This window comes from Dermacentor andersoni, chromosome 4 (assembly GCF_023375885.2).
Source record: "Dermacentor andersoni chromosome 4, qqDerAnde1_hic_scaffold, whole genome shotgun sequence".
NCBI lineage: Eukaryota > Metazoa > Arthropoda > Arachnida > Ixodida > Ixodidae > Dermacentor > Dermacentor andersoni.
The window spans coordinates 196,979,296-197,005,798 of record NC_092817.1 but is presented as its reverse complement, the minus strand read 5'-3'; the positions used below and the strand labels follow the sequence as shown (position 1 = coordinate 197,005,798).

The 26,503-nt window shown below is 49.5% G+C and overlaps 1 protein-coding gene across 1 annotated transcript; it reads right to left on the bottom strand.

Annotated features, from left to right (window-relative positions):
* Positions 1–13,420: 13,420 nt before the first annotated feature.
* Positions 13,421–15,787, bottom strand: LOC126532386 (scoloptoxin SSD14-like). The gene has a single exon (XM_050180101.3). It carries the CDS (start codon positions 15,785–15,787, stop codon positions 13,691–13,693), a length of 2,097 nt encoding a protein of 698 aa, XP_050036058.3. The 3' UTR covers positions 13,421–13,690.
* Positions 15,788–26,503: the final 10,716 nt, after the last annotated feature.

Genomic DNA, 26,503 nt, shown 5'->3' with positions numbered 1-26,503 from the left:
TTCCCAAATTCTTATCTTCTGATTTAAGCTCACCCAGCATATGAGTTGTGCAGTTCTATTTCTAAGAAAGTCCTTAACCATGTTACAAAGTCCCTTACCTAACCCCATCTCCGAGGGAACGCCAAGTATTGCCTTATGCTTTATACGATCAAAAGATTTTTCCACATCCAATCCCAAAAGAGCTTTCGTATGCACTGGGCTGGCCTGTATAAGTTGGTGTTTGATCAACAGCATAGCATCCTGAGTTGACAGCCCGGGACGAAAGCTGATCAAGTTGTATGGGAAGATGTCGTTCTGCTCAACGTATTTCGTGAGTTGATTTAGGATGACATGTTCCATAGCTTTGCCTAGACATGACGTTAAGGAAATAGGTCACATGTTCTACAGAGTGAGTTGTTTGCCTGGCTTTGGTATAGGGATAGTATTAGCCACCCTCCATTCCTCTGAGTATACCCCTTTTCTCCAACATTCATTGAAATGTTCGGTTAGATAAGAAATTGATTCGTCATCTAGATTTCTTAATATCTTGTTAGTTATTCCGTCAGGTCCAGCCACCGATCTACCATTAAGACTGCGAAGAGCCGCCCTCACTTCACTCTCAGTGAAGTCCCGGTCAAGTTCTTCACATATGCCTCCCGTATATTCGGGGCTCTCGTCTCCTTCGTTTGGTTGTTTAAGTGGGAGATATTTGGCTGCGAGACTGTCTATGATATCCCTCTGTGTTTTATTTTGGCTTTCCTTGTGAACCAACTTAACTATAGCTGTTCTCTTGCTTGTCTTTGTTTCATTCTCGTTGAGCAAGTGCTTGAGGAGGTTCCAGCTACCTCCATGTTTGAGTCTACCATCCGCCAAATTACAGATCTCATCCCACTGTCGCTTCACGAGCTGCCTTCGAGTGATCATGAATTTCTCTGTTTAATTGCACTATTTTTTTCCTTAACCTTCTGTTAAGTCTCTGCGTTTTCCATCTCTGTAATATAGCCTGTTTGGCCTCAATCAGATGCGCCAGCCTGCTGTCCATAGCGTCAATATTTTCCTCTGTCCTGATTTCTTTAGTGGCCTCCTTGACGTCCTCTCTGAGCTGGATGACCCATGTCTGAAGGGGCTCCTGCTCGGCATCTAGAGGCCCCACTTTCCTTCTCTTCGCCCTGATTTTTCTGAACTGATCCCAATCAGTGAATTTGAAGATTCTAGTTTCCTGTCTCGGCGTGCGTATGGTTATGTGTATGATATAATGATCGCTCCCGAGATCCATGTTTGAATTTTCCCAATTGGTTCCTCTTGAGTTGTTTACAAAAGTAAGATCTGGTGTGGAGTCCCTGCTTGTGGACGAGCCACAACGGGTGGGATTCGTCGGATCAGTAATCAAGCATAACCCCAGATTCATGGCAAGACTCCACAGCTCCTCTCCCTTCTTTGTGTTCCAAAATGTATCCCCATGTGTGAAGGGAGCATTAATGTCCCCTCCAATAATGAGCGGGGAGTTTTTGGCAACCGAAAGCACCTTGTTGGAGAGTGCTCTAAACCTCTGTCTCATGTCGTTAGGACTGCTGTAAATATTCAAGCAGAAAATTCTTTGCGTCTTACCTCTGTTCCTTTTAAGTATTATCTCAACTAGAATAAATTCAAACCTGGAATGTCTAAGATGATTATCATGCTCAATGTATGGCAACTTTTTGTCAATTAGAGTCGCCAACCCCCTCCCCATTTTTTTGTCTCTACATATAACCTTGTACCCAGCAAGTTTCCTGCAGCATAATTACCTTTGGCCTGGCCTCAGATGACCTGATCACCTATCGCAGTGCTGCTTTTTTGTGTTGGAACCAGCGACAATTTCATTGCCACACGTTAAATCCATAATTACTGTCCATTGCTATTAAGTGAGGCTGCCTTTCTATTACCCGCTATTTTCCCCTTTGTGATGGCCCCCGACAATCCAGGAATGGACTTTATACTATCCGCCTCCGATGGCAGATAGTCACGTCGCCATCCCCTCGCGCCTCAATTTTCCTGTCTTTTCTCCGCCGTTAGCCTCCATTTCCACAATTTGTCAACTTTAAAGTTGGTTGTTTCCGCTGTCTCTCTTATCGCTTTGTCTCTTTTATTTCACTGAGAGCTGAGAAGACTGAATCATCATCAGAACTCACCGCCCTCTTTTTAGGAGCAGGGGAGCTGGATTCCCCTGGATCATTGCTTTTGCTTACAGGTCTATCTATCTCTACTCTAGCAGGGCAAGACTGCTCTTTTTTACGAAGCTCTAATACCTGCCTGGTCAATTCTTCATTAGCTTTTGCCAAAGAAGTTACTTCTTTAATTAATTGCTCTATTCTGGCATCATTGTCATCACCCACAGGAGGCGCCCCCAGCAACCCTCGCCATACCTTTCACTTTGTTAGCCCAGGTGGTTCCTGGCGTCGTCTTCTCGCCAGGTATTGAGTCCCTTTGCACGAAGCGCACCTGCGCTTCCCTTGACTTGGAGCGCCTTCTCTCCCTGGATTGTGAGCGATGCCTGGATCTGGTGCGACTCCTGGAGCGTGAGTGCTCCCTGTCCTCGGGGCGATGGTTGGGCGCCAGCTGTTGCGCCTCCGACTGCGCTCTTGTCGACGACCCAGTCCTGTTGCGCTCTCTTCGACGGAGTTGTACGACGTAAGGGATTTGAAATCTTTGCTTACAAAAGTTGTCGCCGGTAGGGTGATCGCCTTCACAAAATTTACACTTAGGTACACACAAATGTTCATCTCCTGGGTTGCGAGTTCCACATCCCCTGCACTGAACAGTCAGGTTTTGGACACACATCAGAGAGGCGCCCAACCCTTCCGCAGGTGAAGCAGACGTCGAATTGCTTGCTGTAAAGGTAGCATCTCACTAGTGTGGATCCGTACCTGACAAAATTTGCACTTTGAGTCCGTCGAAAAGTACAATGACCGATCCCGACGTCTTGATGCGCTTAGCAGCCAGCGCAAGCGGGTTCAAGTCATGCACAATATTTCTTGTTATCAATAGCTTGCGAGTCTCTGATGTCCACTCTTCGTATGACGCCTTTTGCATGTGGGGCATGTGGTGCCTCTTCGTATGCACTGACCTCGTATTCCGCTTCCATAATCTTGAAAGACTTGATTCTAACGTACTTCGCAGCATGTTCGGGCTTAGGCGTGCTGACTACGATGATATTTTGAGTGAAGTTCGGGCAGACAACTTCTTCACGGGCCTCCTCTTCCGTTAGGCCGGAGGCCTCGATGACTGCGGAACCAATCGTGGTGGTTCTCACCTTGTTCAAATCGAGCCTTCCTCGAGGTCGTGTAATGATCTTTCTGTGCTCCTCGGGCAGTTGAGGCATCCTCGAAGCTTTGATAATCCGATTCTTGGCCATTCCACCGACGGCGGTTCCCTTGACGCCATGCTCTCGCTGATTACGTGGCAATGTGCTCTCCTCATCCACAGCCTTTGTGCTAGCTCGTGATCTTCGGCCAGCCACTACTTGCCAGCCGAAGTCATCCTGAGCATTGTTTCCTTCATTTCCAGCAAAATCTTCATCTTCCATGTTTGTATCCGCCATGCCTGCGGGCAGGTGGGCTTACTAGGCCCAACAAAGGTTCTACTCCTCACTACGCTTAACTCCGCTAAGCTCAACCCGGCGTGTAGGAGCAGAATAAGTTCCGTAAGATTGTGAAAATACGAGCCCCGCCTCGAATCTTGGTGTCAGTCGATTCGCCGTCGCTTCGCGGATCCAGTGGTATGCTTCTCTGCGTTGTACTCTCAAAATTGGCGAGCGGAGCATGGAAAAAGAAAAAGACGGAGCCGATGCTTCCACGTCTGCACTGCTTGGCGCTTGTTTTTCCTCCGTTAAATTAGGCGCATAAAAAATAATAATAATAACAAGGAAGTTAACAATTTTAACATTGGAATTTAACAGTAAACGTTTTGTGTTTGGAGAGAAAAAAAATATTCAGAAGAAAACCGGGTATCAGAAAGAGAAAATATTAATAAAAAATTAATAATATATAAGAAATAAAAGAAAGCTATGGTGGGGAGAAGGAACAATCAGTCTAACATGAGAATCGATTGGCTTCAATGAGGTAATTTTGGATTGCCAAGCAAACATTTCTGTGACGCGACCCAAAAATGGAGGCTCCAAAAGATAGGATCGCAGGCACTGATAAATTTATACCAATAGTGCGAAGCGGGATTTGCAGTAGTCGTTTTCTTATAACAGAAAAACGCCTGCAAGACAACAAGAAATGGTCTATTGTCTCCGCTTCGCCACAGAATGAGCATAATGGTGAGGGAACCAGACCAGACCTGTGGAGATAGAAGTTCAACGCAGGCATATACGGCAGCGCAGCCTCGTGATGGACACTTCAATTTTTCGTGTTCGGCAAAAATCTCTGTGCCAAGGGTATAGGAGATGTCGGTAATACACAGGAGTTGGTAATTGCGGAGCCTGATACTGCCTGCATAATGGCACTCCTGCGAAATCTAGCAGCAGTAACATGAGCAGTCAAAGGTCAGTATTATAAGGGAGAATCGGGCCACTTATCGATGCCTTGGCTAGAGAGTCTGCAATTACATTTATAATTAGTCCTTTATGACCAGGCACCGAAATCAAACGCACGCTTCTCGCCTTTTTAATACCGAGCGCAAATGCGACTTCTTCTTCTTCACTGCGCCTTGACACAAACGCTCATGCCTACACACGTTGTCCTCTTCTTCATCTGAGTACTGGCGCGGAAATATAAGTAATGACGGCGTCCGGTCTCGGTGCACGAATCCATTGTTTGCTGAGCGCACTGCTTGGCGGAGCATCTACGTTGTGAAGCCATTCTGAAACATATGTCACATATACCTGCTTTCAATGACCTATATTCAAACGGACGTTTCACTTCTCCACGACGTTACGTTACGGGCAGCATTGGTGACCTTGCACTTCCAGGCAGCTTTCATTAAAGAAATCATCCGCGCAATAATTCGCTGCGACCAAAATAACTAATTAAACGTGTGCTTCTTCACTTGAGGGTTTTTGTAGCAATTACGAAATTGATGGCGGACGGTCCCGAAGACAGTCTGCTCAGCAGAAACTGGAGAGTCTTAGAGGTCCGCTCCGCCCTGGCCTGTGTAGCCTAACGAATTTGCGTGCAGTGCGCATGCGCGCGACGCATGCGTAATGCAAGGCAGAGCACCCTGCAGCGGCTACGCTGTCGATCTGACTTGGTGGACCGTGCTGGTGCGTCCCCTTGGCCGTTTTGCAGCCAAGCTTTTTGCGGGTCGCACGCGACTTTGGGAGGCGCGATTGTGAATAAAAAAATGCGAAATCAACGCAGTTCTCTGCAGTGCCAAAGAGCACGAGATGTCAGCGACGCTAAGGCAAAAACTGTCGACTAGCACCACTTTGGAGACATCCGACCTGAAAATGGATTTCAAAATACGTGCGCCTTTCCATGAAGTTTTCTAAATGTAGTGGTGATGATTCCCAAACCCGGCAAAAAACTCCAAATTGAAAATCTCAGACCAATTTCGCTTACATCATGCCTAGGCAAGCTGTACGAAAGAATAGTAACCCGAAGAATCCAAACGCATCTTGAAGACGGAGGATGGTACCCCAACACCATGTTCGGCTTCAGGGCAAACTTGTCTACCCAAGATATCTTGCTACAGCTAAAGGAAGAGGTACTCGAGACAATGCCGAAACACGGGGAAAACGTGGTCATGGCCATCGACATCAAGGGAGCCTTTGACAACGTGTCCCACGCCGCCATTATGGAGGGGATCAACACCACTAATTGCGGGAAGAAAGTCCATGACTATATCAGAAGCTTCCTAGCCGACAGAACAGCGACAGTAGACCTGGGAGACCTACGGAGGGACGCCTTTCAAACGCCATGCAAGGTCACTCCGCAGGGCTCAGTAATCCCGCCAGTACTCTTCAACATAGCGATGGTCAACCTTACCAAGAAACTTAGCAAAATCCAAGGAATCAGTGACGCAATGTACGCGGACGACATAACGATATGGACTACTCAAGGCTCCCTAGGGGATAAACAATTAAGAGGCACTACAAGAAGCTGCCACCTGCATCGAAGAATACACAAAGCAAAGAGGCCTCAGATGCTCCACGGAGAAATCTGAACTCCTCAGGGTGGGCAGACACCCCACTGATGCCCCGCTCGAAGTAAGGCTAGAAGGACAGAACATCCCGGAACAAAAGATGATTAGAATCCTCGGCATGTGGCTGCAAGGAAGCCGGAAATGCAGCCACACAATCTGCCTGCTAAACAAAGCAGCAGGACAGGTGGGCCGAATGATTAGCAGAGTGGCACACACGGGATATGGCATGAAAGAGGAGGACACACTCAGGTTGGTCAACAGCCTGATAGTCGGCCGGGTCACATACTCACTGCCGTACCATGCACTCACCAAAACCGAAAAAGAGCAAGTGGAGATCATCCTCCGGAAAGCGTATAACACAGCTCTCCACCTCCCAAGGAACACATCCAACGACAAACTCATGCAACTTGGAATCAGCAACACTTTTGAAGAACTAAGGGAATGCCAGCTCGACGCACAAGTACGAAGACTCAGCAATACAACAACAGGAAGGGCACTCCTGACAAAGCTAGGTCGGGAAGTAGAAAAACCACAAAGTAGCAGGGCCACAATACCAGACCCACTAAGAAAGAAACTACGAATACAACCTATCCCTTGCAACATGGACCCAAACCTCCATGCGAGTCGGAGACAGGCTAGGGCAGAGTTTTACGAAAAGACGATGGGACATCGGGACAATACAGTCTATACCGATGCGTCCCTATACTCACAAGCACACAAAAACAACGCGGCAGCGGTAGTAGTAAATAATCAAGGAGAATTAATCACAGGACTCACGGCCGAGGTGGCTAACATAACCGAGGCAGAGGAAATTGCTGTTGCACTGGCAGCGGAAGAAGGTTATAGAACAGGAATATCCCTCAATATTCTAACAGATTCACAAGAGGCGTGCCGGAGCTATATAAGAGGCAGAATTAGTAGCACGGCGCTCAAGATCCTCAGCAGAGTTCCAATCGCTGAGGGACAACCCACACATAGCATTATCTGGATACCAAGCCACGCAGGGATCAGGGGCAACGAAGGGGCGGACAGCCTAGCTCGAGGGATGACCAGCCGAGCAGGAACGTCAACCGCCCCAGAGGGGCCACGGATCAACTGCGGGAACAGCTATTCAGAGCTATTAAACCTCTATAAGGGGCTAAGATATCAATATCCCCCACCACATAAAGCATTAACAAAGGAGGAGGCCGCAGGATGGCGGAGACTGCAAACGGGCACCTTCCCAAACTTACACATACTAAGTAGGATGTTCCCCACGCAGTATAGCGCAACCTGTCCGTGGTGTGGAGCTAAACCAACATTATACCACATTACATGGGAGTGTACAAGAAACCAGGCATTCCACAAACACAAAACACCAAGTGCGGAGCAATGGGAGAGCTGGCTCACCAGCCGCGAGCTAGAGGCTCAAAGAGCTCTAATAGCGCACGCGTGCGAGGCGGCCCGGCTCAGTGGAGCCCTGGACTAGGGGCCTATCCATGGCTGAAGAGGACCCAAGCTTCAAGAATGAAAACTTCGGCCTCGACCCGCTAAAACCTTAAAAGACTCAATAAAGTTTTCCATTCCATTCCATTCTAAATGTCTCCCACTAGCTGTTCCGATGCATCCTCACTGGAACGCCATCATATTTTTTGAAAGAATTGAATTCTGGGGTTTTTGCGTGCGAAAACCACGATTTGATTATAAGGCACGCCGTAGTGAGGAACTCCGCGTTAATTTTGACCACCTGGGGGATCTTTAACGTGCGCCCATTGCACGAGACAAGGGCGTTCTTTTTTTTTTTTTTTTCCATTTCGCCCATCATCGAAATGCAGCCACCGCGGCCTGGATGCGATACCGCTGCGCAACACCACAGACGCTCACCGCCGCGGTTAACGCCCCTTTTTTTTCTTTTTGGCTGACTTTGGGAATGCATGTGTCGAAAGTTGCGCAAAGTTGCTCCTGCTATAAGTATAGGCGCTATCTGACTACTTCTTGAACTTCCTGCTGCGGTAGCCCAGGCGTGCGTTGCGCTTCTGAGCTCGACACGGCGGGTTCGATACAGAATCGCGGCGGCCGCGTTTCAGGCGGAATGCAAGATCGCTCGGGTGCATTGGTTGTGACAGTGTTAAGGAAGGCCAGGTGATCGAAGCTAATCCGGAAGCCCGGAACCCCATATTCAGATCGAACGGCACGTAAAGCTCTAGAATCTAAGTTTTTAACTGTTTATTTATTTATTTATTTATTTATAGATACTGCGATCTGAAATGAGATCATAGCAGGGTGGGTATACATGGAAATGTACAAGCATGTAAATACATACAAAATTCATCACATATGCAGGCATTTTCAGACATTGGTGAGGAACACATAAAATACAAGAAAAAAAAAACGTACAAGCAGATAACGCACACGAATTCATAACATTTGCAAGCATTTTTCAAACATTAATAAGGAATTCTGGGTAACAATATCAGAATTAAGATTACTTCAGTCTGTTATTGTCCTAGGAAAAAAAGAATATTTGAAACATTTATTCCGTGAGTTCATGGGGCTTATCGATAAAGCATGCCTTCGTCTCGTGTTATAACCTGATGAGTAAGTAAAGAACTTGGAAGTGTTAACCTTATAATGGCCGTTTACAAGTTGAAAGAGGAACTTTAATCGACAGATACGGTTGCGCACAGTCACCCGGGGTAATCCACTGCGTCTTACGAGCTCACCAACAGACGCGCGGCCGTATAAATTAAAAACAAACCTAACTACCTTATGCTGTACACGTTCCAGTTTTTTAATATTGGTTAAAGTGAATGGGTCCCAAATAATTACGGCATATTCCAACAACGGACCAATGTAGGAATTGTACGCCAGTAAACGAACACCAGACGTACATGATTTCAGTGAGCGCCTCAAGAAAAACAGTTTACACAAAGAATTTGCAACAACAGTATCTATGTGCTTCGTCCAGGAAAGCTCATTGGTTATCCATAGGCCCAAATATTTGTACTCTCTTACCTCTGATAGAGATACGTTGTCAATATTACATGCAAATTGAAGAGATTCTTTCTTATGTGTGATTCTCATAAAAACAGTTTTTTCAATATTAATAGACATTTGCCATTGTTCGCACCAAGCAGTGACCTTTGCCAGGTCATTATTTAGACGCACCTGATCATCACCAGATGATATCTTTTCATACAAAATACAGTCATCTGCGTAAAGTTTCACGGAAAGTGAAAGTTCTGCGACTATGTCATTTATAAATAATAGAAATAAAAGTGGTCCCAAAATGGCGTAGGGAACTGTTCAGGTTCAATTTCGAAATTGGAACACGAACTGTAATCTGAACATGCTAGCATTAGGGAATACTTTTAATTACTCACATGGACATTCAGGGAAAACACGGGGAAGGCGGGAGATGGAAAATCAAGGCGAGGCCAAAACGAGAACAAAGTGAAAGCAGGAGCCAGCGTTTCGAAAAGTGGACTTGTCTTCTTCTAGGCGACATATGCTTTACATATGCTATATGTCGACATATGCAAGGCGTCATATAGCATATGTCGCCTTGAAGAAGACGAGTCCACTTGTGGAAACGTCGGCTCCTGCTTTCACCTTGTTCTCGTTTTGCTCATCACATGGACATTGCGATTTGTAGTGAAAAAAATGTCCGCCGCTTCAAGTGGTCCACCTGGACAAGTCGAATTGCACTATATATGTTCCATGCATGCATTAAAAAAATGCCAAAGAAGGAAAGAACACGCCTTGTTCTAGGACATTCCAAATTCGTTGCACCAAATTAGAAGAGTTATTATACCTTGTTTTTGGAAACGTAAATAAACAATTCAATTCCTCCATTCGATGCTCCACCTCGACTCGTAGTAATAAAACGTATACTGCATTTCAATGCTAATAAGGAGACCAGGAGCTGCGTACGCTAATAGAAGGTCACGTGGTGGACCTCTTTATGCAGCTTCACGTTCTTGCCGCGTGGGGCGCCAATGGTCATTTTTCGGGATTTTTAGGGATGAATGAAATATATAAATCAACGTTTAATGAGAAAACATGGCTCATTTTAGCCACTACGATGGGGAATCATTCCATCAGCGAGGTTATCTCGATTCATGCTCTGAGCGGTTGTCTGTCCCTTTAATGACTATCCACAAAGATCACTGAACGAATAGTTTGTAAGCAGGCTCTGTCGGCATCTACATTAATGCACTGGAATGAACGTGCATTCGTTTCTCAAGCACCTTCACGCTGAAGGTCAAAAGGCTGAATTGATGGAGGAGCGTCATATACCCCCTTAAAGGGCCCCTCACCAGGCCCCATAGCACTTTTGGTTATACGCTGGAAGTTGTTACATGTCCTCTAGGGAGCGTTCTGCCGCAAAATTTTTCAAATCGGCTCATTAATAGCCGAGATAGAAATATTTCAGTGCCGCGAACCCACGATTTCAGCAGGCGGGCTCCACCACCAAGCAAGACATTCTCTCCACTCGCCCCGTCTAGTCTTCGCAAACGAAATTCATTCCCGGCGTTCTCCCATACCAGCCCTCGAGGATCTCGTGACGCATACGTCACAGGCCCCGCGTTCATTTTTTTTCTCCTCACTTTTTTTTTCCTGACATGACTAGCGGTATAATTCAGTGCTACACGAATACTGAGGTAGAACAAGCGGATCGCAGAGCGTGATCATGCGTTAGAACACGGTAGAAAATGACATAGTTTCGGTACCTGCGCACTTGACCACACGGCCGTAGAAACAAGCAGACGAAGCAAAAGTACCCTTGCTTTCGTGCAAAGTAAAACAAAAGGCACGCAGAGATTCCTTTTGTGTGTTTTATTATTTCTCTAAACTTCAATTCGTCAATTCAAGCAACAGATCGCACAGATAACAGATATTGTCTTGCATAATATTCGAAGTTCATCAAGGAGGAGTGGGACTCGCTTCTGCGTAGCCCCGCTCTAGAAAAGCAAATCCTGGCTGTCCGGCGTGCCCGCGACCGGGCCGATGTGCTAGACCTGCCGGTCACGACGTGGGACTAGCCGGGTGCGCGACGAGTTCGCGTCCTCGCCGGACCTGCAATAAAGTTTCCTCACTCACTCACTCACTCACTCACTCACTCACTCACTCACTCACTCACTCACTCACTCACTCACTCACTCACTCACTCACTCACTCACTCACTCACTCACTCACTCACTCACTCACTCACTCACTCACTCACGTGTCACCACGAGTGACGCCACATAGCGGGCCCGATTACGTAGGCGCAGGAGCCCGACTACGTCACCATCCCTCTCTGGGCGGATATCACCACATTGGATCTACTTAACAAAGACGAGGGACTATAACGACGCCCTCTGCAAAATTTGTAAGCAAGAAGGTACGCTAGACCATATAATATGGGAGTGTGCTGGCTCCCCAGGGGCCAAGGAAAACATTGACAGTAGAGAAGACTGGGAGGCCTTGCTTGCTCCAGAGCGAGGCTGAAGACGACCAGCGTCGAGCAATCCGCCTGGCCGTTGAGGCCGTGAAGACTCACCGTCCTCAATGCGTGGGGACTACTTCGTCCTCCCCGCCTACCTACGTGTAGGTTAAGAGGCGGGCACCCCAGCTCGGTGGAACAATAAAGTTTTCAATCAATCAATCAATCAATCAATCAATCAATCAATCAATCAATCAATCAATCAATCAATCAATCAATCAATCAATCGCCGCGAGTGAAGAGGCAAACGACGTTTGAAATCAAACGACGAAGAGAAATCTGAGTTAGAGCCACTATCGCACCGCCGTAAACTAGCCAGCGTTGGACTTTTTCATAAGTTTTTCTACAGTTCACTTAATCATGTGCCATACATCATTCCACCCGCAAGAATATCATAACGCGCTCCGTCATCCGCTCCAAGTTTTAAAACCACGCTCACACACAACTACCTTCTCTGCTTCTTTTTTTTCTCGAACAGCAACTGATTGGAATGCCCTTCCCCACGAAGTTGTATATACTGATAATCACCATGTGTTCATTGCTGAGGTTGCTTCAATTTTGTCAAATTAATTGCCTTTTGTACAAATTCATCATCGACCATACGTTTGTCGATTGTATGTAATGTTCTACCTTTATTCAAATGTTCCACTAGTTACTGAAGTAAATTGTCCATTGCCCCTGTTTCTTCTCTTCGGCCAAAATAACTGCTGCTTTTTTCTTCTAATTGACAATTTGTCACGAGTCTCTGCTTGTTTATACAGGGTATCTACCACTTTTGAAATGTTTCATTTGTTGTAATGTTGAATTGTTGTTCCAAGATGTACCCTACCCTTTATGTAACACCCCTGATAAAGGGGCCTTTAAGGAAATAAACTGCCCTGACCTGACCTGACGTTCGGATTGACATTTCAGGCCTTTCCGCGTCGGGTAGCGATGTAATTCTTTACAAACACCATCGTTGGCGCGCATTGTACGATCTGCGATTGTCAGCTCAAAATGGCCAGACCTGGTGAGGGGCCCTTCAAAGGAGTACTGGCACAAAATTTTGGAGTTGAGATAAAGCGTGAGATCCCTTTATGTGGACACATACACATCGTCTGCAATATATCAACGGCGAATATAGCTTAGAACATATTTAAAATCAATCTTAATATACGTGCGCGCAGCCAACCGCAAAACGCAGGAGCTCGCGACATCGACATCAAGGCAGCATTGTAAACAACCGAGAACACGCTACGTCACGAATCTTTGTTGGCTCCCATGATGCTTGCATCTGCTCTTTTTCTCAGTTGTTGCTCGTAGTGGTACGCTCCCCGTGTCTCTGCAACTGCAGAATTAAGCGGCAGTTTTTGTCGTTCGACGCCGATTTGCCGTACCTTGTCACTGGACGTGGCCGCAGCGAAGGTCTTGAGGTTAGTCCTCGCTGTCGCCGGCCGCAATAACCGAATCACTGCTTTCTAATGGGTCGGATCGAAAGTGATTGGCCACGTGTAATAGGCGGTGACTCCCGCCTGCAGAAACGCGTCGCCGCTGGACGGCGAAAACGAGGATGACGACGGTGGCGAGGACATCGCAAAGCGCGTGCAGGCGTAGCAGACGAAGTACCAACATAAAGCTCGCGCGCGCGTCAGATGTTTTCGCGATCACGTGCCCAGCTGTATTTACATTCCTTCTCTGGCCCATCTCGTTGCTCTCTGAAACCAAAACTTGAACTGGTCGCTATAAATAATTGCCTGTCGTGCTCTGAAGTAAATGAGGTTTCGTGCCGTGATTACTGGGTCATTAGCTACTTATTAAAGCAGAAAAAACCAGACTGAAATTTATTGGAGTACTCCTTTAAGGGGAGCATATACAATAACTGTACTTGGTGGTAAGAAGCCTTTACACAAGTCTTGCTTGCATGCGAGATCCCAATATTTGGAGGAGTCTGGATCAGCTTGAGAATGTGGGAGGTTAATCACGAACGCTCAATGCTTTGAGCAGCACCGAGCAAAAATTACTACGCAGCAAAAGTTGTACATGTATTTGAAGCGTAAAATTAGGGCACGTATGTCCCGTAGGAAACAGGAAGCGTTCTGCCGCTTCCCGACTGGGCTATCTATAAAGCCGTGCTGTTTACGGTTAAGCTCCGTCGAGAGCCCCGCTGCTCGTGTGTCGGAAGTCGTAGTTCCCGCGGTAAACCTTTTCCGACTGGACGCGCTGCACGGCGATGACGTCGCCCTGCCACTGGTCGGAGGCCAGCACGTGACCCTGCTTCTTGAGCCACCAGAGCACGTCCTTGTCCGCGGTCTTCTCGTACCTGACAACGTTCTCTGGCAAGAGGTGGTTGTGCAGGCGACCGGCGTCAATGGCCTCCTTGACTGTGTGCTGCATCCATAGGGTCCTCACCACGACCTGCGTCAAGGCGGAGGTGCATTTCGTCCCGCCCAGCGCCGACCCGACGAAGAGCACGTCGCCAGATCGGTCGACTACGATAAGGGGCGTCAAGGAGGACATGGGACTCTTGCCTGGTGCGATGTCGTTCTCCTTTCCCGCCGGGAAGCCGTAAACGTCTGCAGTACCCTGCGTCGAGAAGTCGTGCATCTGGTTGTTGAGAATGATTCCAGTTGAACTGGACGCAACCAGTGCTCCGAAAGGGGTGTTGATGGTGCTCGTCATCGCAATAGCGTCACCGTCGGGCGCTACGATGACAAGCTGGCCCGAGCCGTGGTCTTCCGCGCTCACGGAGTCGAGGCCATAATCCTCCACATTCGGGTGAGGCTTGCTGCTGATCTTCTGCGCGATCTCCGTGGCCCTGTCCGGACTCATGATGGAGCTAATGAGCGAGGACACCCTCGGCACCTTCCGCAAGTCACCCATCTTCGGGCGTGTCCCGTAGGCAAACTTCAGGGCTTCGACCACACGATGCGCGGACAAGACGTCGTCGGGCAGAAGGCCGGCATTACTGCGAAAGTTGTCTATGATGGAGAGGGCGAAGGCCGTTAACACTCCGCCCGAGGGCGGCAGAGGCACAAGTACGCGTTCCTCATTGGACAGCTGCAGGCTCTGCACTCTCGCCACCCACGGTTCGTAATTCTTCAAGTCGGTCAGGGTGATGTGCTCGTTGCCATACTTGTTGATGTCGCCCAACATGGCTTCAGCCAACGGGCCTGTGGACAGAGAACTCCCCTTCAGCGGGTTGTCAGAGATGTTCTTGAGCGTCTGGGCCAGCACCTTGTTGTGGAAGATGTCTCCTTTATCAAAGAATTTTCCCGTCTTTGCGTTCATTAACATTTGCCTGAGCGTCCTGGTATAGTCGTCGCTGATGGCCTGCGAGTGCTCCTGGATGACCTGGGCAAATTCCGCGCTGACCTCGAAGCCGCTATCGGCGTACTCGATGGCCTTCGCGAAGAGCTTGTTCCAGGGGACATTCGTGCCGGTCAAGTTGAGCAGCGCCTCGTAGCCGCGCAGTTCGCCGAACACGGCCACCGCCGTGAAACCATGGAGAGATTGGTTGGCTCTCTCCCGGTACATGTCCGGAAATGCGCTGGCCGGAGCCACCTCCCTGGCCACGATGGCTCTGGCCTCCTGACTTTGCCTGTTGTAGTACGTGGCGATGAAGCCGCCGCCCAGGCCGCACCGGTAGGGAAGCACGACGCACAAGCACAGCATGGTGGCTACGGCCGCGTCGCCCACGGTTCCGTTCATGTCGAACATCCTCCTGGCCTCCGACTTGCATAGCGTGTCGCCGGTGACGGCCACCCACTTGGCGAACGAGGCGGTGGGCGTGGGCGACACGTACCGGGGCTGCCGTGGTGCGCCGCTCCGGCGCATGAACACAGTGACGTAGAGGACGAGGCTCAGGAAGAACGCGGCCATCACCGCCAAGCCGAGCAGCACGATGGACAGCTGCAGCTGCCTCTTGCGGCGCGTCTCTTCCGTCACCGGCCGGGAAATGCCGCCACCGCTCGTGGTGTACGACTTGTATTCGTCGATTCGGCTCATCTTGCGGCTCATCTTGCGGGATATCTTCGTTTGCTTGGTCTCTTCCGCATCAGGCGGCTGCGGCGGGGAGGCGCCCTTCGTGGGGCTCTCTTCTTTGAGCTGCAGCGACGGACCCTGCGCCTTGGCGGCGTCGGCAAGCTCGTCGTCAGCCTTGCGGTGGTGCTGCTTCCGCTCCTTCCGCTCCTTCTCCATGCGCTCCTTGCGCTCGACTGCGAACGACTTGCGCCGGTTCATTGTCGTTTCCTATGAGACAGCCACTGCTGCGCTATCCTGTCGGCGCTGCTCGCGTGCTCTTCTTCCCATGCAGTGGCAGTTACCCACTACTTCGGACAGGGTGGTCATCTAGATGTCCCAATTAGCGTGAACCTCGGCATAATGCACGTGCGTGATTATTGCTAGTGAAATAATAAATAATGCAAACGTCAGAAGAATGTTAAGATCATTTTACATATCCTGGGGAATAATAATTTCGAAAAGCACGAATAAGGAGAAACAAAAGCTGACAGTCACTTTAGCATACGCAAAAGAGGATGAAGGCGAAAGCCTGCACGCTCACGAGGCATTCATTACATTACTTCAGAGAGGTACTACTGTCTTTCGGAGCGTCTGTGCTTGGGCACTCAGACAGGAATGTGTGCTTCGCCTTAGAAAAATTTATTATTGAATCAAACCGATTTCATTGATGACCGTATTATTCTATTCATTCCTCCTCTATTGCCTCATTGATATATTATAGATAATTATTTTTTTCCTCTACGTAGCATGACAATCTACTGAACCGTTTCGATTTTTCCTCGCCTAAATTCATGTAACAAAATTTTAGATTTTTACCTCCATTTTCTGAACAAATAAGCAAAGTCTGCCCGACTCTTGGCCAATCCCCGCGAGTGGGTAAGCGCCAATCTCATCAAGGACATCATCATCATCATCGCTTCAGAGAGAGAGAGACATTTTCATTCGAATGCGTTGTTACTTCCTATTGTTTTCTCCCAAAAAGGTCATGGATTCGATTGCGTTAATTAACTCTACCTTAATTAACTGTGCCCTAGATAAGTTCTCCCTAATTAACACCAAAGGTCGTGGATTCGACTCTCGACCTTCGCGATGTCAATTGGAATCCACCTTGGCGATATGGCCGGTTCGTCCTTATCTCCAAATTGGTTCGCTTGAATTTTGATGCCAAAACGCTGAACAACGTATTTTTCGACTCATGAGCCATCTAAGGCTTTCGCCTAAATATTTTTTTTCGAAAATTTAACACGGTAGTCATTTTGTCTCACGAGTAAAGTCATAAGTGACGATACGGGGGTCCCTGTGGCTAAAGCCCGGCGAAGACGTGTCAAGGGAGATAATGACCGGCACCTTTAAGAAAGGCTTAAGCTGGCCAGACAGAAAGAGCCGGTTGTTGTTTTTGTTATTGCCTCAGAATAGCGGATGTTGGCACTGCGCGTTGGTCTCGAGCTACTTCTTCTTTTGCGCAGAAGCCACCTAGCCACAATGGAGGATTGACCGAGGGATAGGTGGGACAAAGACGATGTGCGTCTAAACTGTGCAACACATCCACAAGGCACGTGCGGCCCCACAGAGGGCCCTGGACACTGCGGCCGCCTACTTGTGCAGCATCGGCCTTACCATCTCAGCCAGGAAGACCGAGGCCTTGCTGCTGCATCTCAGAGCAGTAGCCCACCGCTCGGCAGCCCGGCTGCGCTTGGAGGACGTCCAGATCCCATGGAGCAAGGCAGTCACCTACCTGGGGCTGCGCATTGACCATCGGCTGACCTGGCTGCCGGCTACCAAGGCCCTCTGCGCCCAGACGATTCGGGTCCGCAAGGCGATCTCACAGCTCCTTGCCCATGGAAAGTACTGTACCACCAGGTGGGCCCTGCACCTCATTGAAGCTGCAGCCACTTCACGGCTACTGTATGCCCTCCCTCTTGTGGCGCTGCCTTCACCCCGCCTACGGAAACTGGAGCTGCAGCACCGGTCAGCAATACGGCTCTGTCTTGGCGTTCCCCGAACATCACAAGGGGCCGCCACTTTGGCTGAGGCAGGTGCCTGGCCTCTGTCATTACTCTTCCTGCAACAAGGGCTACGACACATTGATCGCCTCCACCATGCCGCAGATGGTCAAGCACTCCTGACCCGCCTACGCTCCCGGCCAGCATCACACATGGGACGGCTGTGTGGCCTCTATAAGGAAGTCATAGGGGACACGCCTGCAAATGCTGTACAGGCTCGCCCACCACATCCACCACCAATCCCTATCTCGACGGAGCTGCCAGGTGTCTCAACGAACCGTTCCCCAACATGTGCCCTACAGCAGACGGCAGCCTCTCCCCTCCAAGAGAGACTTGGGGACCACCTTCATACCTTTGTCGATGGATCCGTGATACCGTAAACGGGCTCATCCACAACAGCTTGCGTTGCACCGGCCCTACAAAAGAGCAAGCTGTGCCGCCTCCCGGGACATGCAATCTCTACCGCAGCAGAGCTAGCAGGACTCCATCTTGCTGTGGACCTACAGTCAGAGGAGCTACCAGCGACCCCGGCAGCCATCTTCTGCGACTCCAAGGCGGCGCTGCTCTGCCTGCAGAACCCTGACAGGGCTAGTCTTAGGGTTCCGCTGCTCTCTTCAAGACTGACGGCCCTTCAGGACGCAGGATGCTCACTATCCCTGCATTGGCTACCGCCACACCTGGGGATCCCGGGCAATGAAGAGGCGGACACTCTTGCAAAGAGTGCCCACCACTCAAGCGTCCCCCTCAGCCCTGCTGTAACGGCCGCAGACTTCTCGAGACACAGGCTGCGCCGGCACATCATCGCCTGCCACCCGGACAAACGGGTATCCCTGGACCGGCCTCCACGGCCTCTTCCACAGCACGGTCTCCCACGAAGGGGCGCCTCGCTGCTGCTCCGACTGCGAGTTGGCTGCTACTGGACGGCAGCCCGCCGGCACCGCCTTGGGAAAGCCACCTCGCCAGCCTGTGCCTCCTGCGGTGAACCAGAGACTCTGGAGCACCTTCTGCTGGCCTGCCCTGCTCACCTGCAGCACCGCGGCAGACTTCTGCAGGAGTTCCACCGCTTGGGGCTCCCATGTTCACTACAGGAAGATATCCTCTTCCCCTGTCGTAATCAGCTACCAGCCTTCCTAAGTGTCGTCGAGTACCTCGAATCGTCGGGGCCCTCGGCGAGACTATAGGAAATTTCGACAAAGACGGATAGCCTCACGGCCATCCCACCACCTCGGGCTTCCTGATCCGCACTACTTCGCTTCTGCTGGGCCACCTCTTATACGGTCTACCTCCAGCCTACCCCTCCGGTCGAACCCACTGGGCCCTCCCGGCCGGGCTGCTCTGATGCTGCTAGAATGACCCTCTACCTTTCTCCCTCCTACCCTCTCTCTCTTTCAATCCCATCTCCCCCACCCTGCTGGCGCTGAGCCGTGCTCCCGCTTGGGTTGCAGAAGATTGTGCTAGCCTTTCTTCCTTCCCCACAAGAACCACTTCTCTCTCTCTCTCTCTCTGGGTGACGTGGCAGCTTGAATTGGGGCCGAGCAACACAAAATGCTGTCCTTATACAGTGCGGTCCACTGTTGAATGAAGTTGCAGAGCCCGTGCGAGTTTTTTTCCGTCAGGCAAGTGTGACAAAATCGCAGGTCTTTGCAGCAGGTTACTTGCACGTAGTTGGAGCTGGTACCCTTTTTGCGCACCTGTGCAAGTGCACTGCCATAGCTTGAGCCGGCGCCTGCAGTTAGAGCACAGAAAGATGATAGCCGCCACATTTTTACTGTGTTCCCTCTAACAGTGGACAAACACTGCACCTTCTGGCAACACTGTTGTAGTACAGTGGCCACGTTGAACATTTACAGCAACAGATTTCTACTTCGTAAGCGAAAAAAAAAATAAAGAAAGGTCGGGACTGAAGTGAAAGACAGTTTCCCTTTTTTTTATATTCGCGCATGAGCCACAGTGTTGGTCGTTAGCGTGACGTCAGAAGTTTACAGTATTTTTGCATACTTGGGCCATTCTGTTTATCTATATATATATATACTCGTAGCAACTGACTAGGTTGATTCATTTGTTCCTTTTGTTTTAATACACTATAGTGATTGTTTATTGAGGTTCAATAAACAATCGGTGCTGGTTCAAACTCATGACTTCACGAATAGCTTGCGCGGGAAGCCTGTGCATCGTTTTTGCGTATTGTCTCGCTTAGCAGGGCTCCCGATCTTGATCGCTCAACGCCTCGCCGCTGCGTGTGCGCCGAACGCTAAGGTTTCGCTTTGGGTTATCGTTCGCCCCTACAAGAAAGAGCGGCACGTCCAGAACCACCCCGCGAGCGAACGGTGGTGGCAGGGCACTTGTGGTCTACGAATGTCACTGAGCGCAGCGCGCAGAAGACTTCTATGGCTAATAGAAAAAAAAAAGACATGACCATCACGGGAATTAAAAGAAGCGTTCATGCATGTGAGGCCAGCGTAAGAAAAACGCGCCGCGTCATAAGAGACCTATAATCGCAGTTTCCGAATCGCTGGTGGATATGATTTCGATATTTTGCAGCTCTACAACCGTAGCGTGAACTGATACTCGCTGTATACTTGTTGGCTACTTTGTGGTACAAAGTGACGACAGTTATTTCCCAGCTTACTTAGCAGTGCACAGGGGTGCACGCTCAAGGGAAGGCAAATATTGAGATTTCAGTCGGTCTTCTGACTGGGTCTGGTAGAAAATGTGAATTGGCGCATGTGATTGCATGCAGCTGCTTACTAGAGCTTTGGCCCGCTATCTGCTACCGTGAGGCGCGAGTCCTCCTGCCGCTGCGGCTGCCATACGGGCACACCGCGCCGGGCCAACTGCGCATGCGCCATCTCTCTCGACTCTTCTTTCGCGGCAGCGAAGGTGGCGCGAAAATGGAGGTGCAAAAGAAGAAAAGCGAAAAAGAAAGAGAGAGATAGAAGGAAAATTGTGCAGATTCCACCCGCTGTGGCAATTTACATGATGCGAATCATTTTGCGCGTACCTGGTAGCTGGTACCTGGTAGTACCTGGTACCTCGGTAGCCATGGCTACCGAGCATCTTGTCTGGGGTCCCACAGGGCGATACCAAGTTGACCAACGTGTTTGCGTATAAATTGAGTAGTTGTTTTGTGCACGTGGTATGTGAGGACAGCATCACGACGACGGCAACTGTTGAAGACGACGTACGGCGGCAATGGCATGATTTCTACGTCGGCCGTTCGGCGCCAGATTAAACAACATGGCGATCGCTGGGTCCTCGCAGGTAGTGGACGAGCTTAAGTCATCAACGACTACGTGTCATACAGTCGTACGTATGACTTCGGCTGTGTCATGTGGTGCATGTTAAAATGAAGATGACATATGTATATACACGCCCGCAAGTAAAAGTTAAAATATGAATAACTCGGGCGATCATATGAAGTCTGTACAACGTCGCACAGTCTTTTTTTTTTTTTACGTAGTGCAAGTTGCTACGAGGAAAGTGGGCTGGTCCTGGAGATAGTGCTCGCGGTCACAAGCAGTGTTGCAATCTCTTTTTCGAGCATTTCGCGAAACCAAGGCAGAGAACGTAAGTCGCTAAGCGTTCGCAAAATTTTGCTCCACCATCGCTAAAAATGACACTATAACTGTCCAGTGTTATGTAAATAATGTGATAGTTTTTGGAAGACGGGGCTTAATGCAGGCTAACGTGGCGCAACGGATCTACCGCAATGTCTCACGTTCGTCTAGTGTCCGCGGAGGTCAGGAAGAAACCGTGAATTTATAGCAAGTTGTAGAGAAATTCATTTAATTTATTAATGCACTTAGAAAACTATGCTCGATTACAGCAACGCTTAGCAGAGAACAGCAAGCGATCTGCAGGCAGATACAGGCAGGATCCTTCCCGCACCCTTACCTTCAGAACAAGATGTACCCGGAAAGGTACGAGAAGGATTGTAATTTCTGCAAAACTCAATTAGGCACGCTCCAACACGTCATTGGAGTATGCGATTTCATCAAGGCAATCCCCCCACCTCTTACCTGCCCCACTACCCTACCGCAACCCTCATCCACCCTTACCGAGCGATGGGAGTCCTTGCTAACCAGCACCGCCCTGGAAGACCAGCTCGTCCTGATCTCCAGGGGCCAGGCGGCTGGGGAAGCATATGGGTCCCGTGAAGAGGGAACCACTTCCATCGACGGCGTCTAAGAAGATGTCGAGCTCGGCTCAATAAAGTTGTTTCTCTCTCTCTCTCTCTTACAGCTGAAATCCTACGTTTGGCATCAGATTTTAAGACAAAAAATTCAGTACTCAAAACCGCGGGGGGATCTGATGGTCTCGTTAGAAATACGCATTCGGTCGACGTTATACGTGCAACTTTCTAGCTTTAGGCAAGGATAAAAAAATTATGCGCCGCGACCTTGCTCGTGTTAACACGGCGATGAATATTGCGTGGCCTTTAAACAGGTCAAGTACTACGTTGCCGGCCCCTTGATCCAACTGAATGCTCCGCGCACTTCGTCCTAAAGCCGGGAAGAACAGAGGCGCTGCACGGATACGCGAGAACGAGCTCAGCTGCTCCGATATTTACATCTTCCAACAATGTGTCCTAACATTCACCTGCTGCGTTCTAAACCTCACCACGAAATTAAATTTATTGCAGTGAGTGTGGATAATCTTAATCCGCCGCTGCTCTTGCAAATGTTTACCAAGCGAACTTAATTATTAAAACTGCCGCATCCGCAGCGCTAATATAGCCTCTTCAACGAGCTTCCACCCGCCGTGGTTGCTCAGTGGCTATGGTGTTAGGCTGCTGAGCACGAGGTCGCGGGATCGAATCCCGGCCACGGCGGCCGCATTTAGATGGGGGCGAAATGCGAAAACACCCGTGTACTTAGATTTAGGTGCGCGTTAAAGAACCCCGGGTGGTCGAAATTTCCAGAGTCCCCCCCTTCGGCTTGCCTCATAATCAGAAGGTGGTTTTGGCACGTAAAACCCCATAATTAAATTAAGTTAAACGAGCTTCCCATAGAATGGGAAAAAAGTAAAATAGAAAACGCGCGTTGTGTGAGCAGAATTTGAAGCGTGCTTGTGCAGCATATAGCCTCTGTGAGTGCAGGCCACCGTTGCTTCGTCGTGGCCACTGAGTCTGCGTGCCGTACAACAAATTACGACCGCCTCATTCTATAGCTTCCGTATAGTAAGGCGCATTCTTGAAAGTCATTTCTGAAGCAACTCTTTCAACTTGGTCGCCGCCAATATGTCGTGTCCGCTAGTCATAAAGTCCTTATTTTGTCGTGGGTGAATGAACGCACAGTTAGTCACCTCGGTGCCGCATGAAAACGAAGAGCAAACCATGCAGGCTCGCACGACGCTCGCCGAGTGCTGCTCTTCTGCGAAAGCAAATGTCCTCGTCGGCGCTGCCTTCTGTCTTCGTCGTCTCGCGCTGCCCCTTCAAGATGTTCAACCAGTACCAACTCGCCCAAATGTCGATCCTCGCAATGCGTCTTTCAATCACTGCAGTGGGTGAGTACTGGGCGCCGCCTCTCAAAAGGAGGAGCATTTTCGAATTGATTCTGTCCATTATTATTATTTCCGGTGAGACACAAAACTTGCCAAGCTTCGCGACGCTGTCACCGGCGACACGTGAAAGGGTGATGACGATTTATCGACGTCACCTCTGAAACGGAGACGAATAGTCACCGTGACACGGGGCGGTGACAAAGAGTCACCTACGGCCTGCTTGAGTATAATAAAGAAATAGGCGGATCACACGCAGTGTGTGAATCGATGCAAGCGAAGCTTTGTATGCTGTCTGCTATGATTGACGATAATTAGCGGTGGTTCTGGCGGCGGATGTGTAATTTCTTCTGCGTTTAGTCCAATACGAGAGTTGTTAGTTGATGTTAAACGTTACCTTGCGTGCATCACTGCTGTTTGTCAGCGTAGTCTACAGAACACACAGGGACAGAGTGTTTGATTCAGGCGTTGGTGTGTGTGGTTGTTCGTAATCTCTGAGACGGCTGAGCTTTATCACTGCATCACATGGCACATCGCATCGGGGCAGAAGAGTTACACAATTAATTGAATTATGGAGTTGTACGTAATTCGATGAATTACTATAATTGTACGTATACATCGTGTACATACATTCGCGGTCCACACCACCTTTCGCTGCGGAGCGAAGACGCTCCTGCTCCGCGCGACGCCATTTTCGTGCCTGGGGGTCCTCGACGCCGACTGCACGCTTTGGGGCCATGTTGCTGGCGCATGTTTACGTGCTCCTTCTGCATACGTGAGCAGCACGCTGTTGAGACGTCAGCTCCGTGCGCTCTCTTCGGGCTACGGACGATTGTAATGTTCTACACTATCACAGCCCAGCACGCGACCTCCACAGTCCAGCAAGCTGCATTTTTGTCGCATGGGAAAGCAAACAGCACGTTCCATACGCACAGACTGTGAAACGCTCGCGCTGGGGGAGTGCCATCTGGTGGTATTGCAATAAACCCAGTGGCGCGCGTGGCAACACCATCACAGCAGCAGCAGCAGCGCCCGGAAAATCGGGAGAAGAGGCACAGGAAGCTTCGCTTTAATAATGTACACAGCCATGAAGGGATAAAGACCCTTATCAAGTGGTCTTATGAAGGGAGCACCTCGAGCGCCACCTTTGTCGCCGCCGCGAGCCGAGAAGAGCTCGCGCATGCTCGGCGCAGCGGGCTCAGGCGCATGCGCAGGTGCCTCCTCACGGTATAGCATTAGCATTCTGTGGCATTAGTAGCATCAATGGCCGTAGGCACCTGGCAGTCGTTAGTATCCAATCTCAATGGCAAGCCAAACTAGCGCCATCAAGAATCAAAGCAAAGCCCATGGGTGCACGCAGTCTTTTGTTGAGACGACTGTGTGTATAGATTGGTAAATAAGATGGCGGTAATGATCGTGCGAGGCAATATTTAGCTTCCGTTTGAGCGGATCAATACATGTTTAGTTGAGGAGGCTGCACTATTTCAGTGCACGAGGAGAGAAAGACTAAACTTTATTTATTAAAAGATTTCGTTGAACGTTTTTCACGAGCCAATGCGTGTTACAATGTTATCGTTCAGTGCAGGACGCGTTTTTTCTGTATCACACGTTTCTCGAATGTCAGACGCGACAAGAGAGCTTCGCAATCTCGAGCGTGCCATCACGTTGAGTCGCTGGAATACTCCGCAGTACTATAACCGTCGATTATAGAACTTTGACCCATCACTAATACTGCAATTACCAACAAAACTTTCACGAAGTGTCTCAAGGCTGCTGTGGGGCTGTGGGTAGGAGTATCCTTCGCGAACTCACACGGCTATCGTACTGGAATGGCTGACTAACCCATGTGAGCTAAGTGCGAGGGTGAAGAGACCGACGATCGTCTCGTGTGACACTTGTTCTCGCTTCGATAAACAACGCCAGACTCTCCAGTGTTCCTTGAACAGACTGGACGATAGCCCAGAAGCAAAGGTCTCGCGAGCCAGACCTCACGGCTGATCGGCCCAGATAACCAGTCAAGCTCTTGCACATTATCTGAAGGCGACAAACTTGAGTGCCCGAATTTAGGTATTGGGGGCGAGCTCAACCACTGGAAAAGTTGGCGCCACCGTCGGCGTGACGTGGCATGAGGGATCACGTGGGCACAGCGGCGCGTCGGCTGCTTCAGAAGCGCCGAAGCGAGCTGAAAACGCAAGTTTAAAATCGCACCTGCACTGCGGTTCTAATTAAGTTGTGAGGCATTCCCGCCTTGCGTATCCGTTTGACAACATTTAAAAAGCACTATAATAGGCAGTAGCTGCCTTTGGAGGCGTGCAGCATGGTAGGCTAATGCTCGATGCGCAGTGCCAGCCGTAGCCGACGGAGCCCGGTGTCAGCCTTATTCACACGCAGCCGCAGGAGAAGAAGCTGCGTGAAGCTTGGCTCACGAAACTTAGAACCATCGGCTAAACTCGGGTATGCAGCAAGCACAGACGCGAGGAAGATTTCTGCTACGGCGTCGGGACTGCGATTTTCGGTGAGTGGCAGAAAACGCGCACTGAGACGCTCGCGTGCACCCGCTGCCCGGCTAATGTCGTGGCGGTTTGGTCTGTGAACTTGTTGATGTTGGGTACTGGCAATTTCGCTGCAATGGACAGGGTAAGAAGCACATTAAAAAAAGGTATGGCACATATGAATTACTCTACTGGATTACGAAAAGGAATCAGTGGGAAAGCGCACGCTGAGAAGACCGATAAACATATTGCGACGCAACTTGAGAAATAATATTGAAACTTCCAAGAATTTAGAAGAAAAAAAAAAAGATTGAATCATTGCGACGGCACATCACATTCGCTGTAGTCGTCGAAGTCTCTGTAAGGAAATTATTTTTGTACAGCTCTGATAGCGTCCACGCAACAATGGCTGCTAGTGTAATGTCAAATGCTCATATGCTGCGGCCTAAAGCTCACGGCACGGCGCGAAAACGCGCTCGCAGCGAGAGTGAAACATTGTGCGCAGACATGCATGCAGACGCGGTCTTTCGCTGTGAAACCGTGCGATCGCTGCATTGAGGCTTCATTGTGTTATACTCCACTCGGTTATACAGACAGCTCACTATAAGAACATATTTCACATAGTCTGCTTTCAATGTTTGACCACCTTTCACGCAAGAAGGCCGTTCGGGGACTTTATCGCGGCGACCGCGTGCAGTGGCGTTCACTGTACGTATTCGGTAAAGAGATAGCGTCTGTAAACGATTCTGTGCTTCTAGTTTGCCCAAGATTATTATTTTCACAGTAAAAAACGACTCTGCTGACAGAACCAGATCAGCCAACACGATTAGGCAACAGCGTAAGCAGAGACACGTGCCCTGATCTCACCATGGTCAGAGGGGTAGGTCAACACTCTTGGCGCAATCTCGTGGAGAACTTGGGCAGCGACCATTACATTCTAG

What these genes read in the sequence shown, in the direction of transcription:
- LOC126532386 (XM_050180101.3), bottom strand. Translation starts at nt 15,787, where the DNA reads ATGAACCGGCGCAAGTCGTTCGCAGTCGAGCGCAAGGAGCGCATGGAG.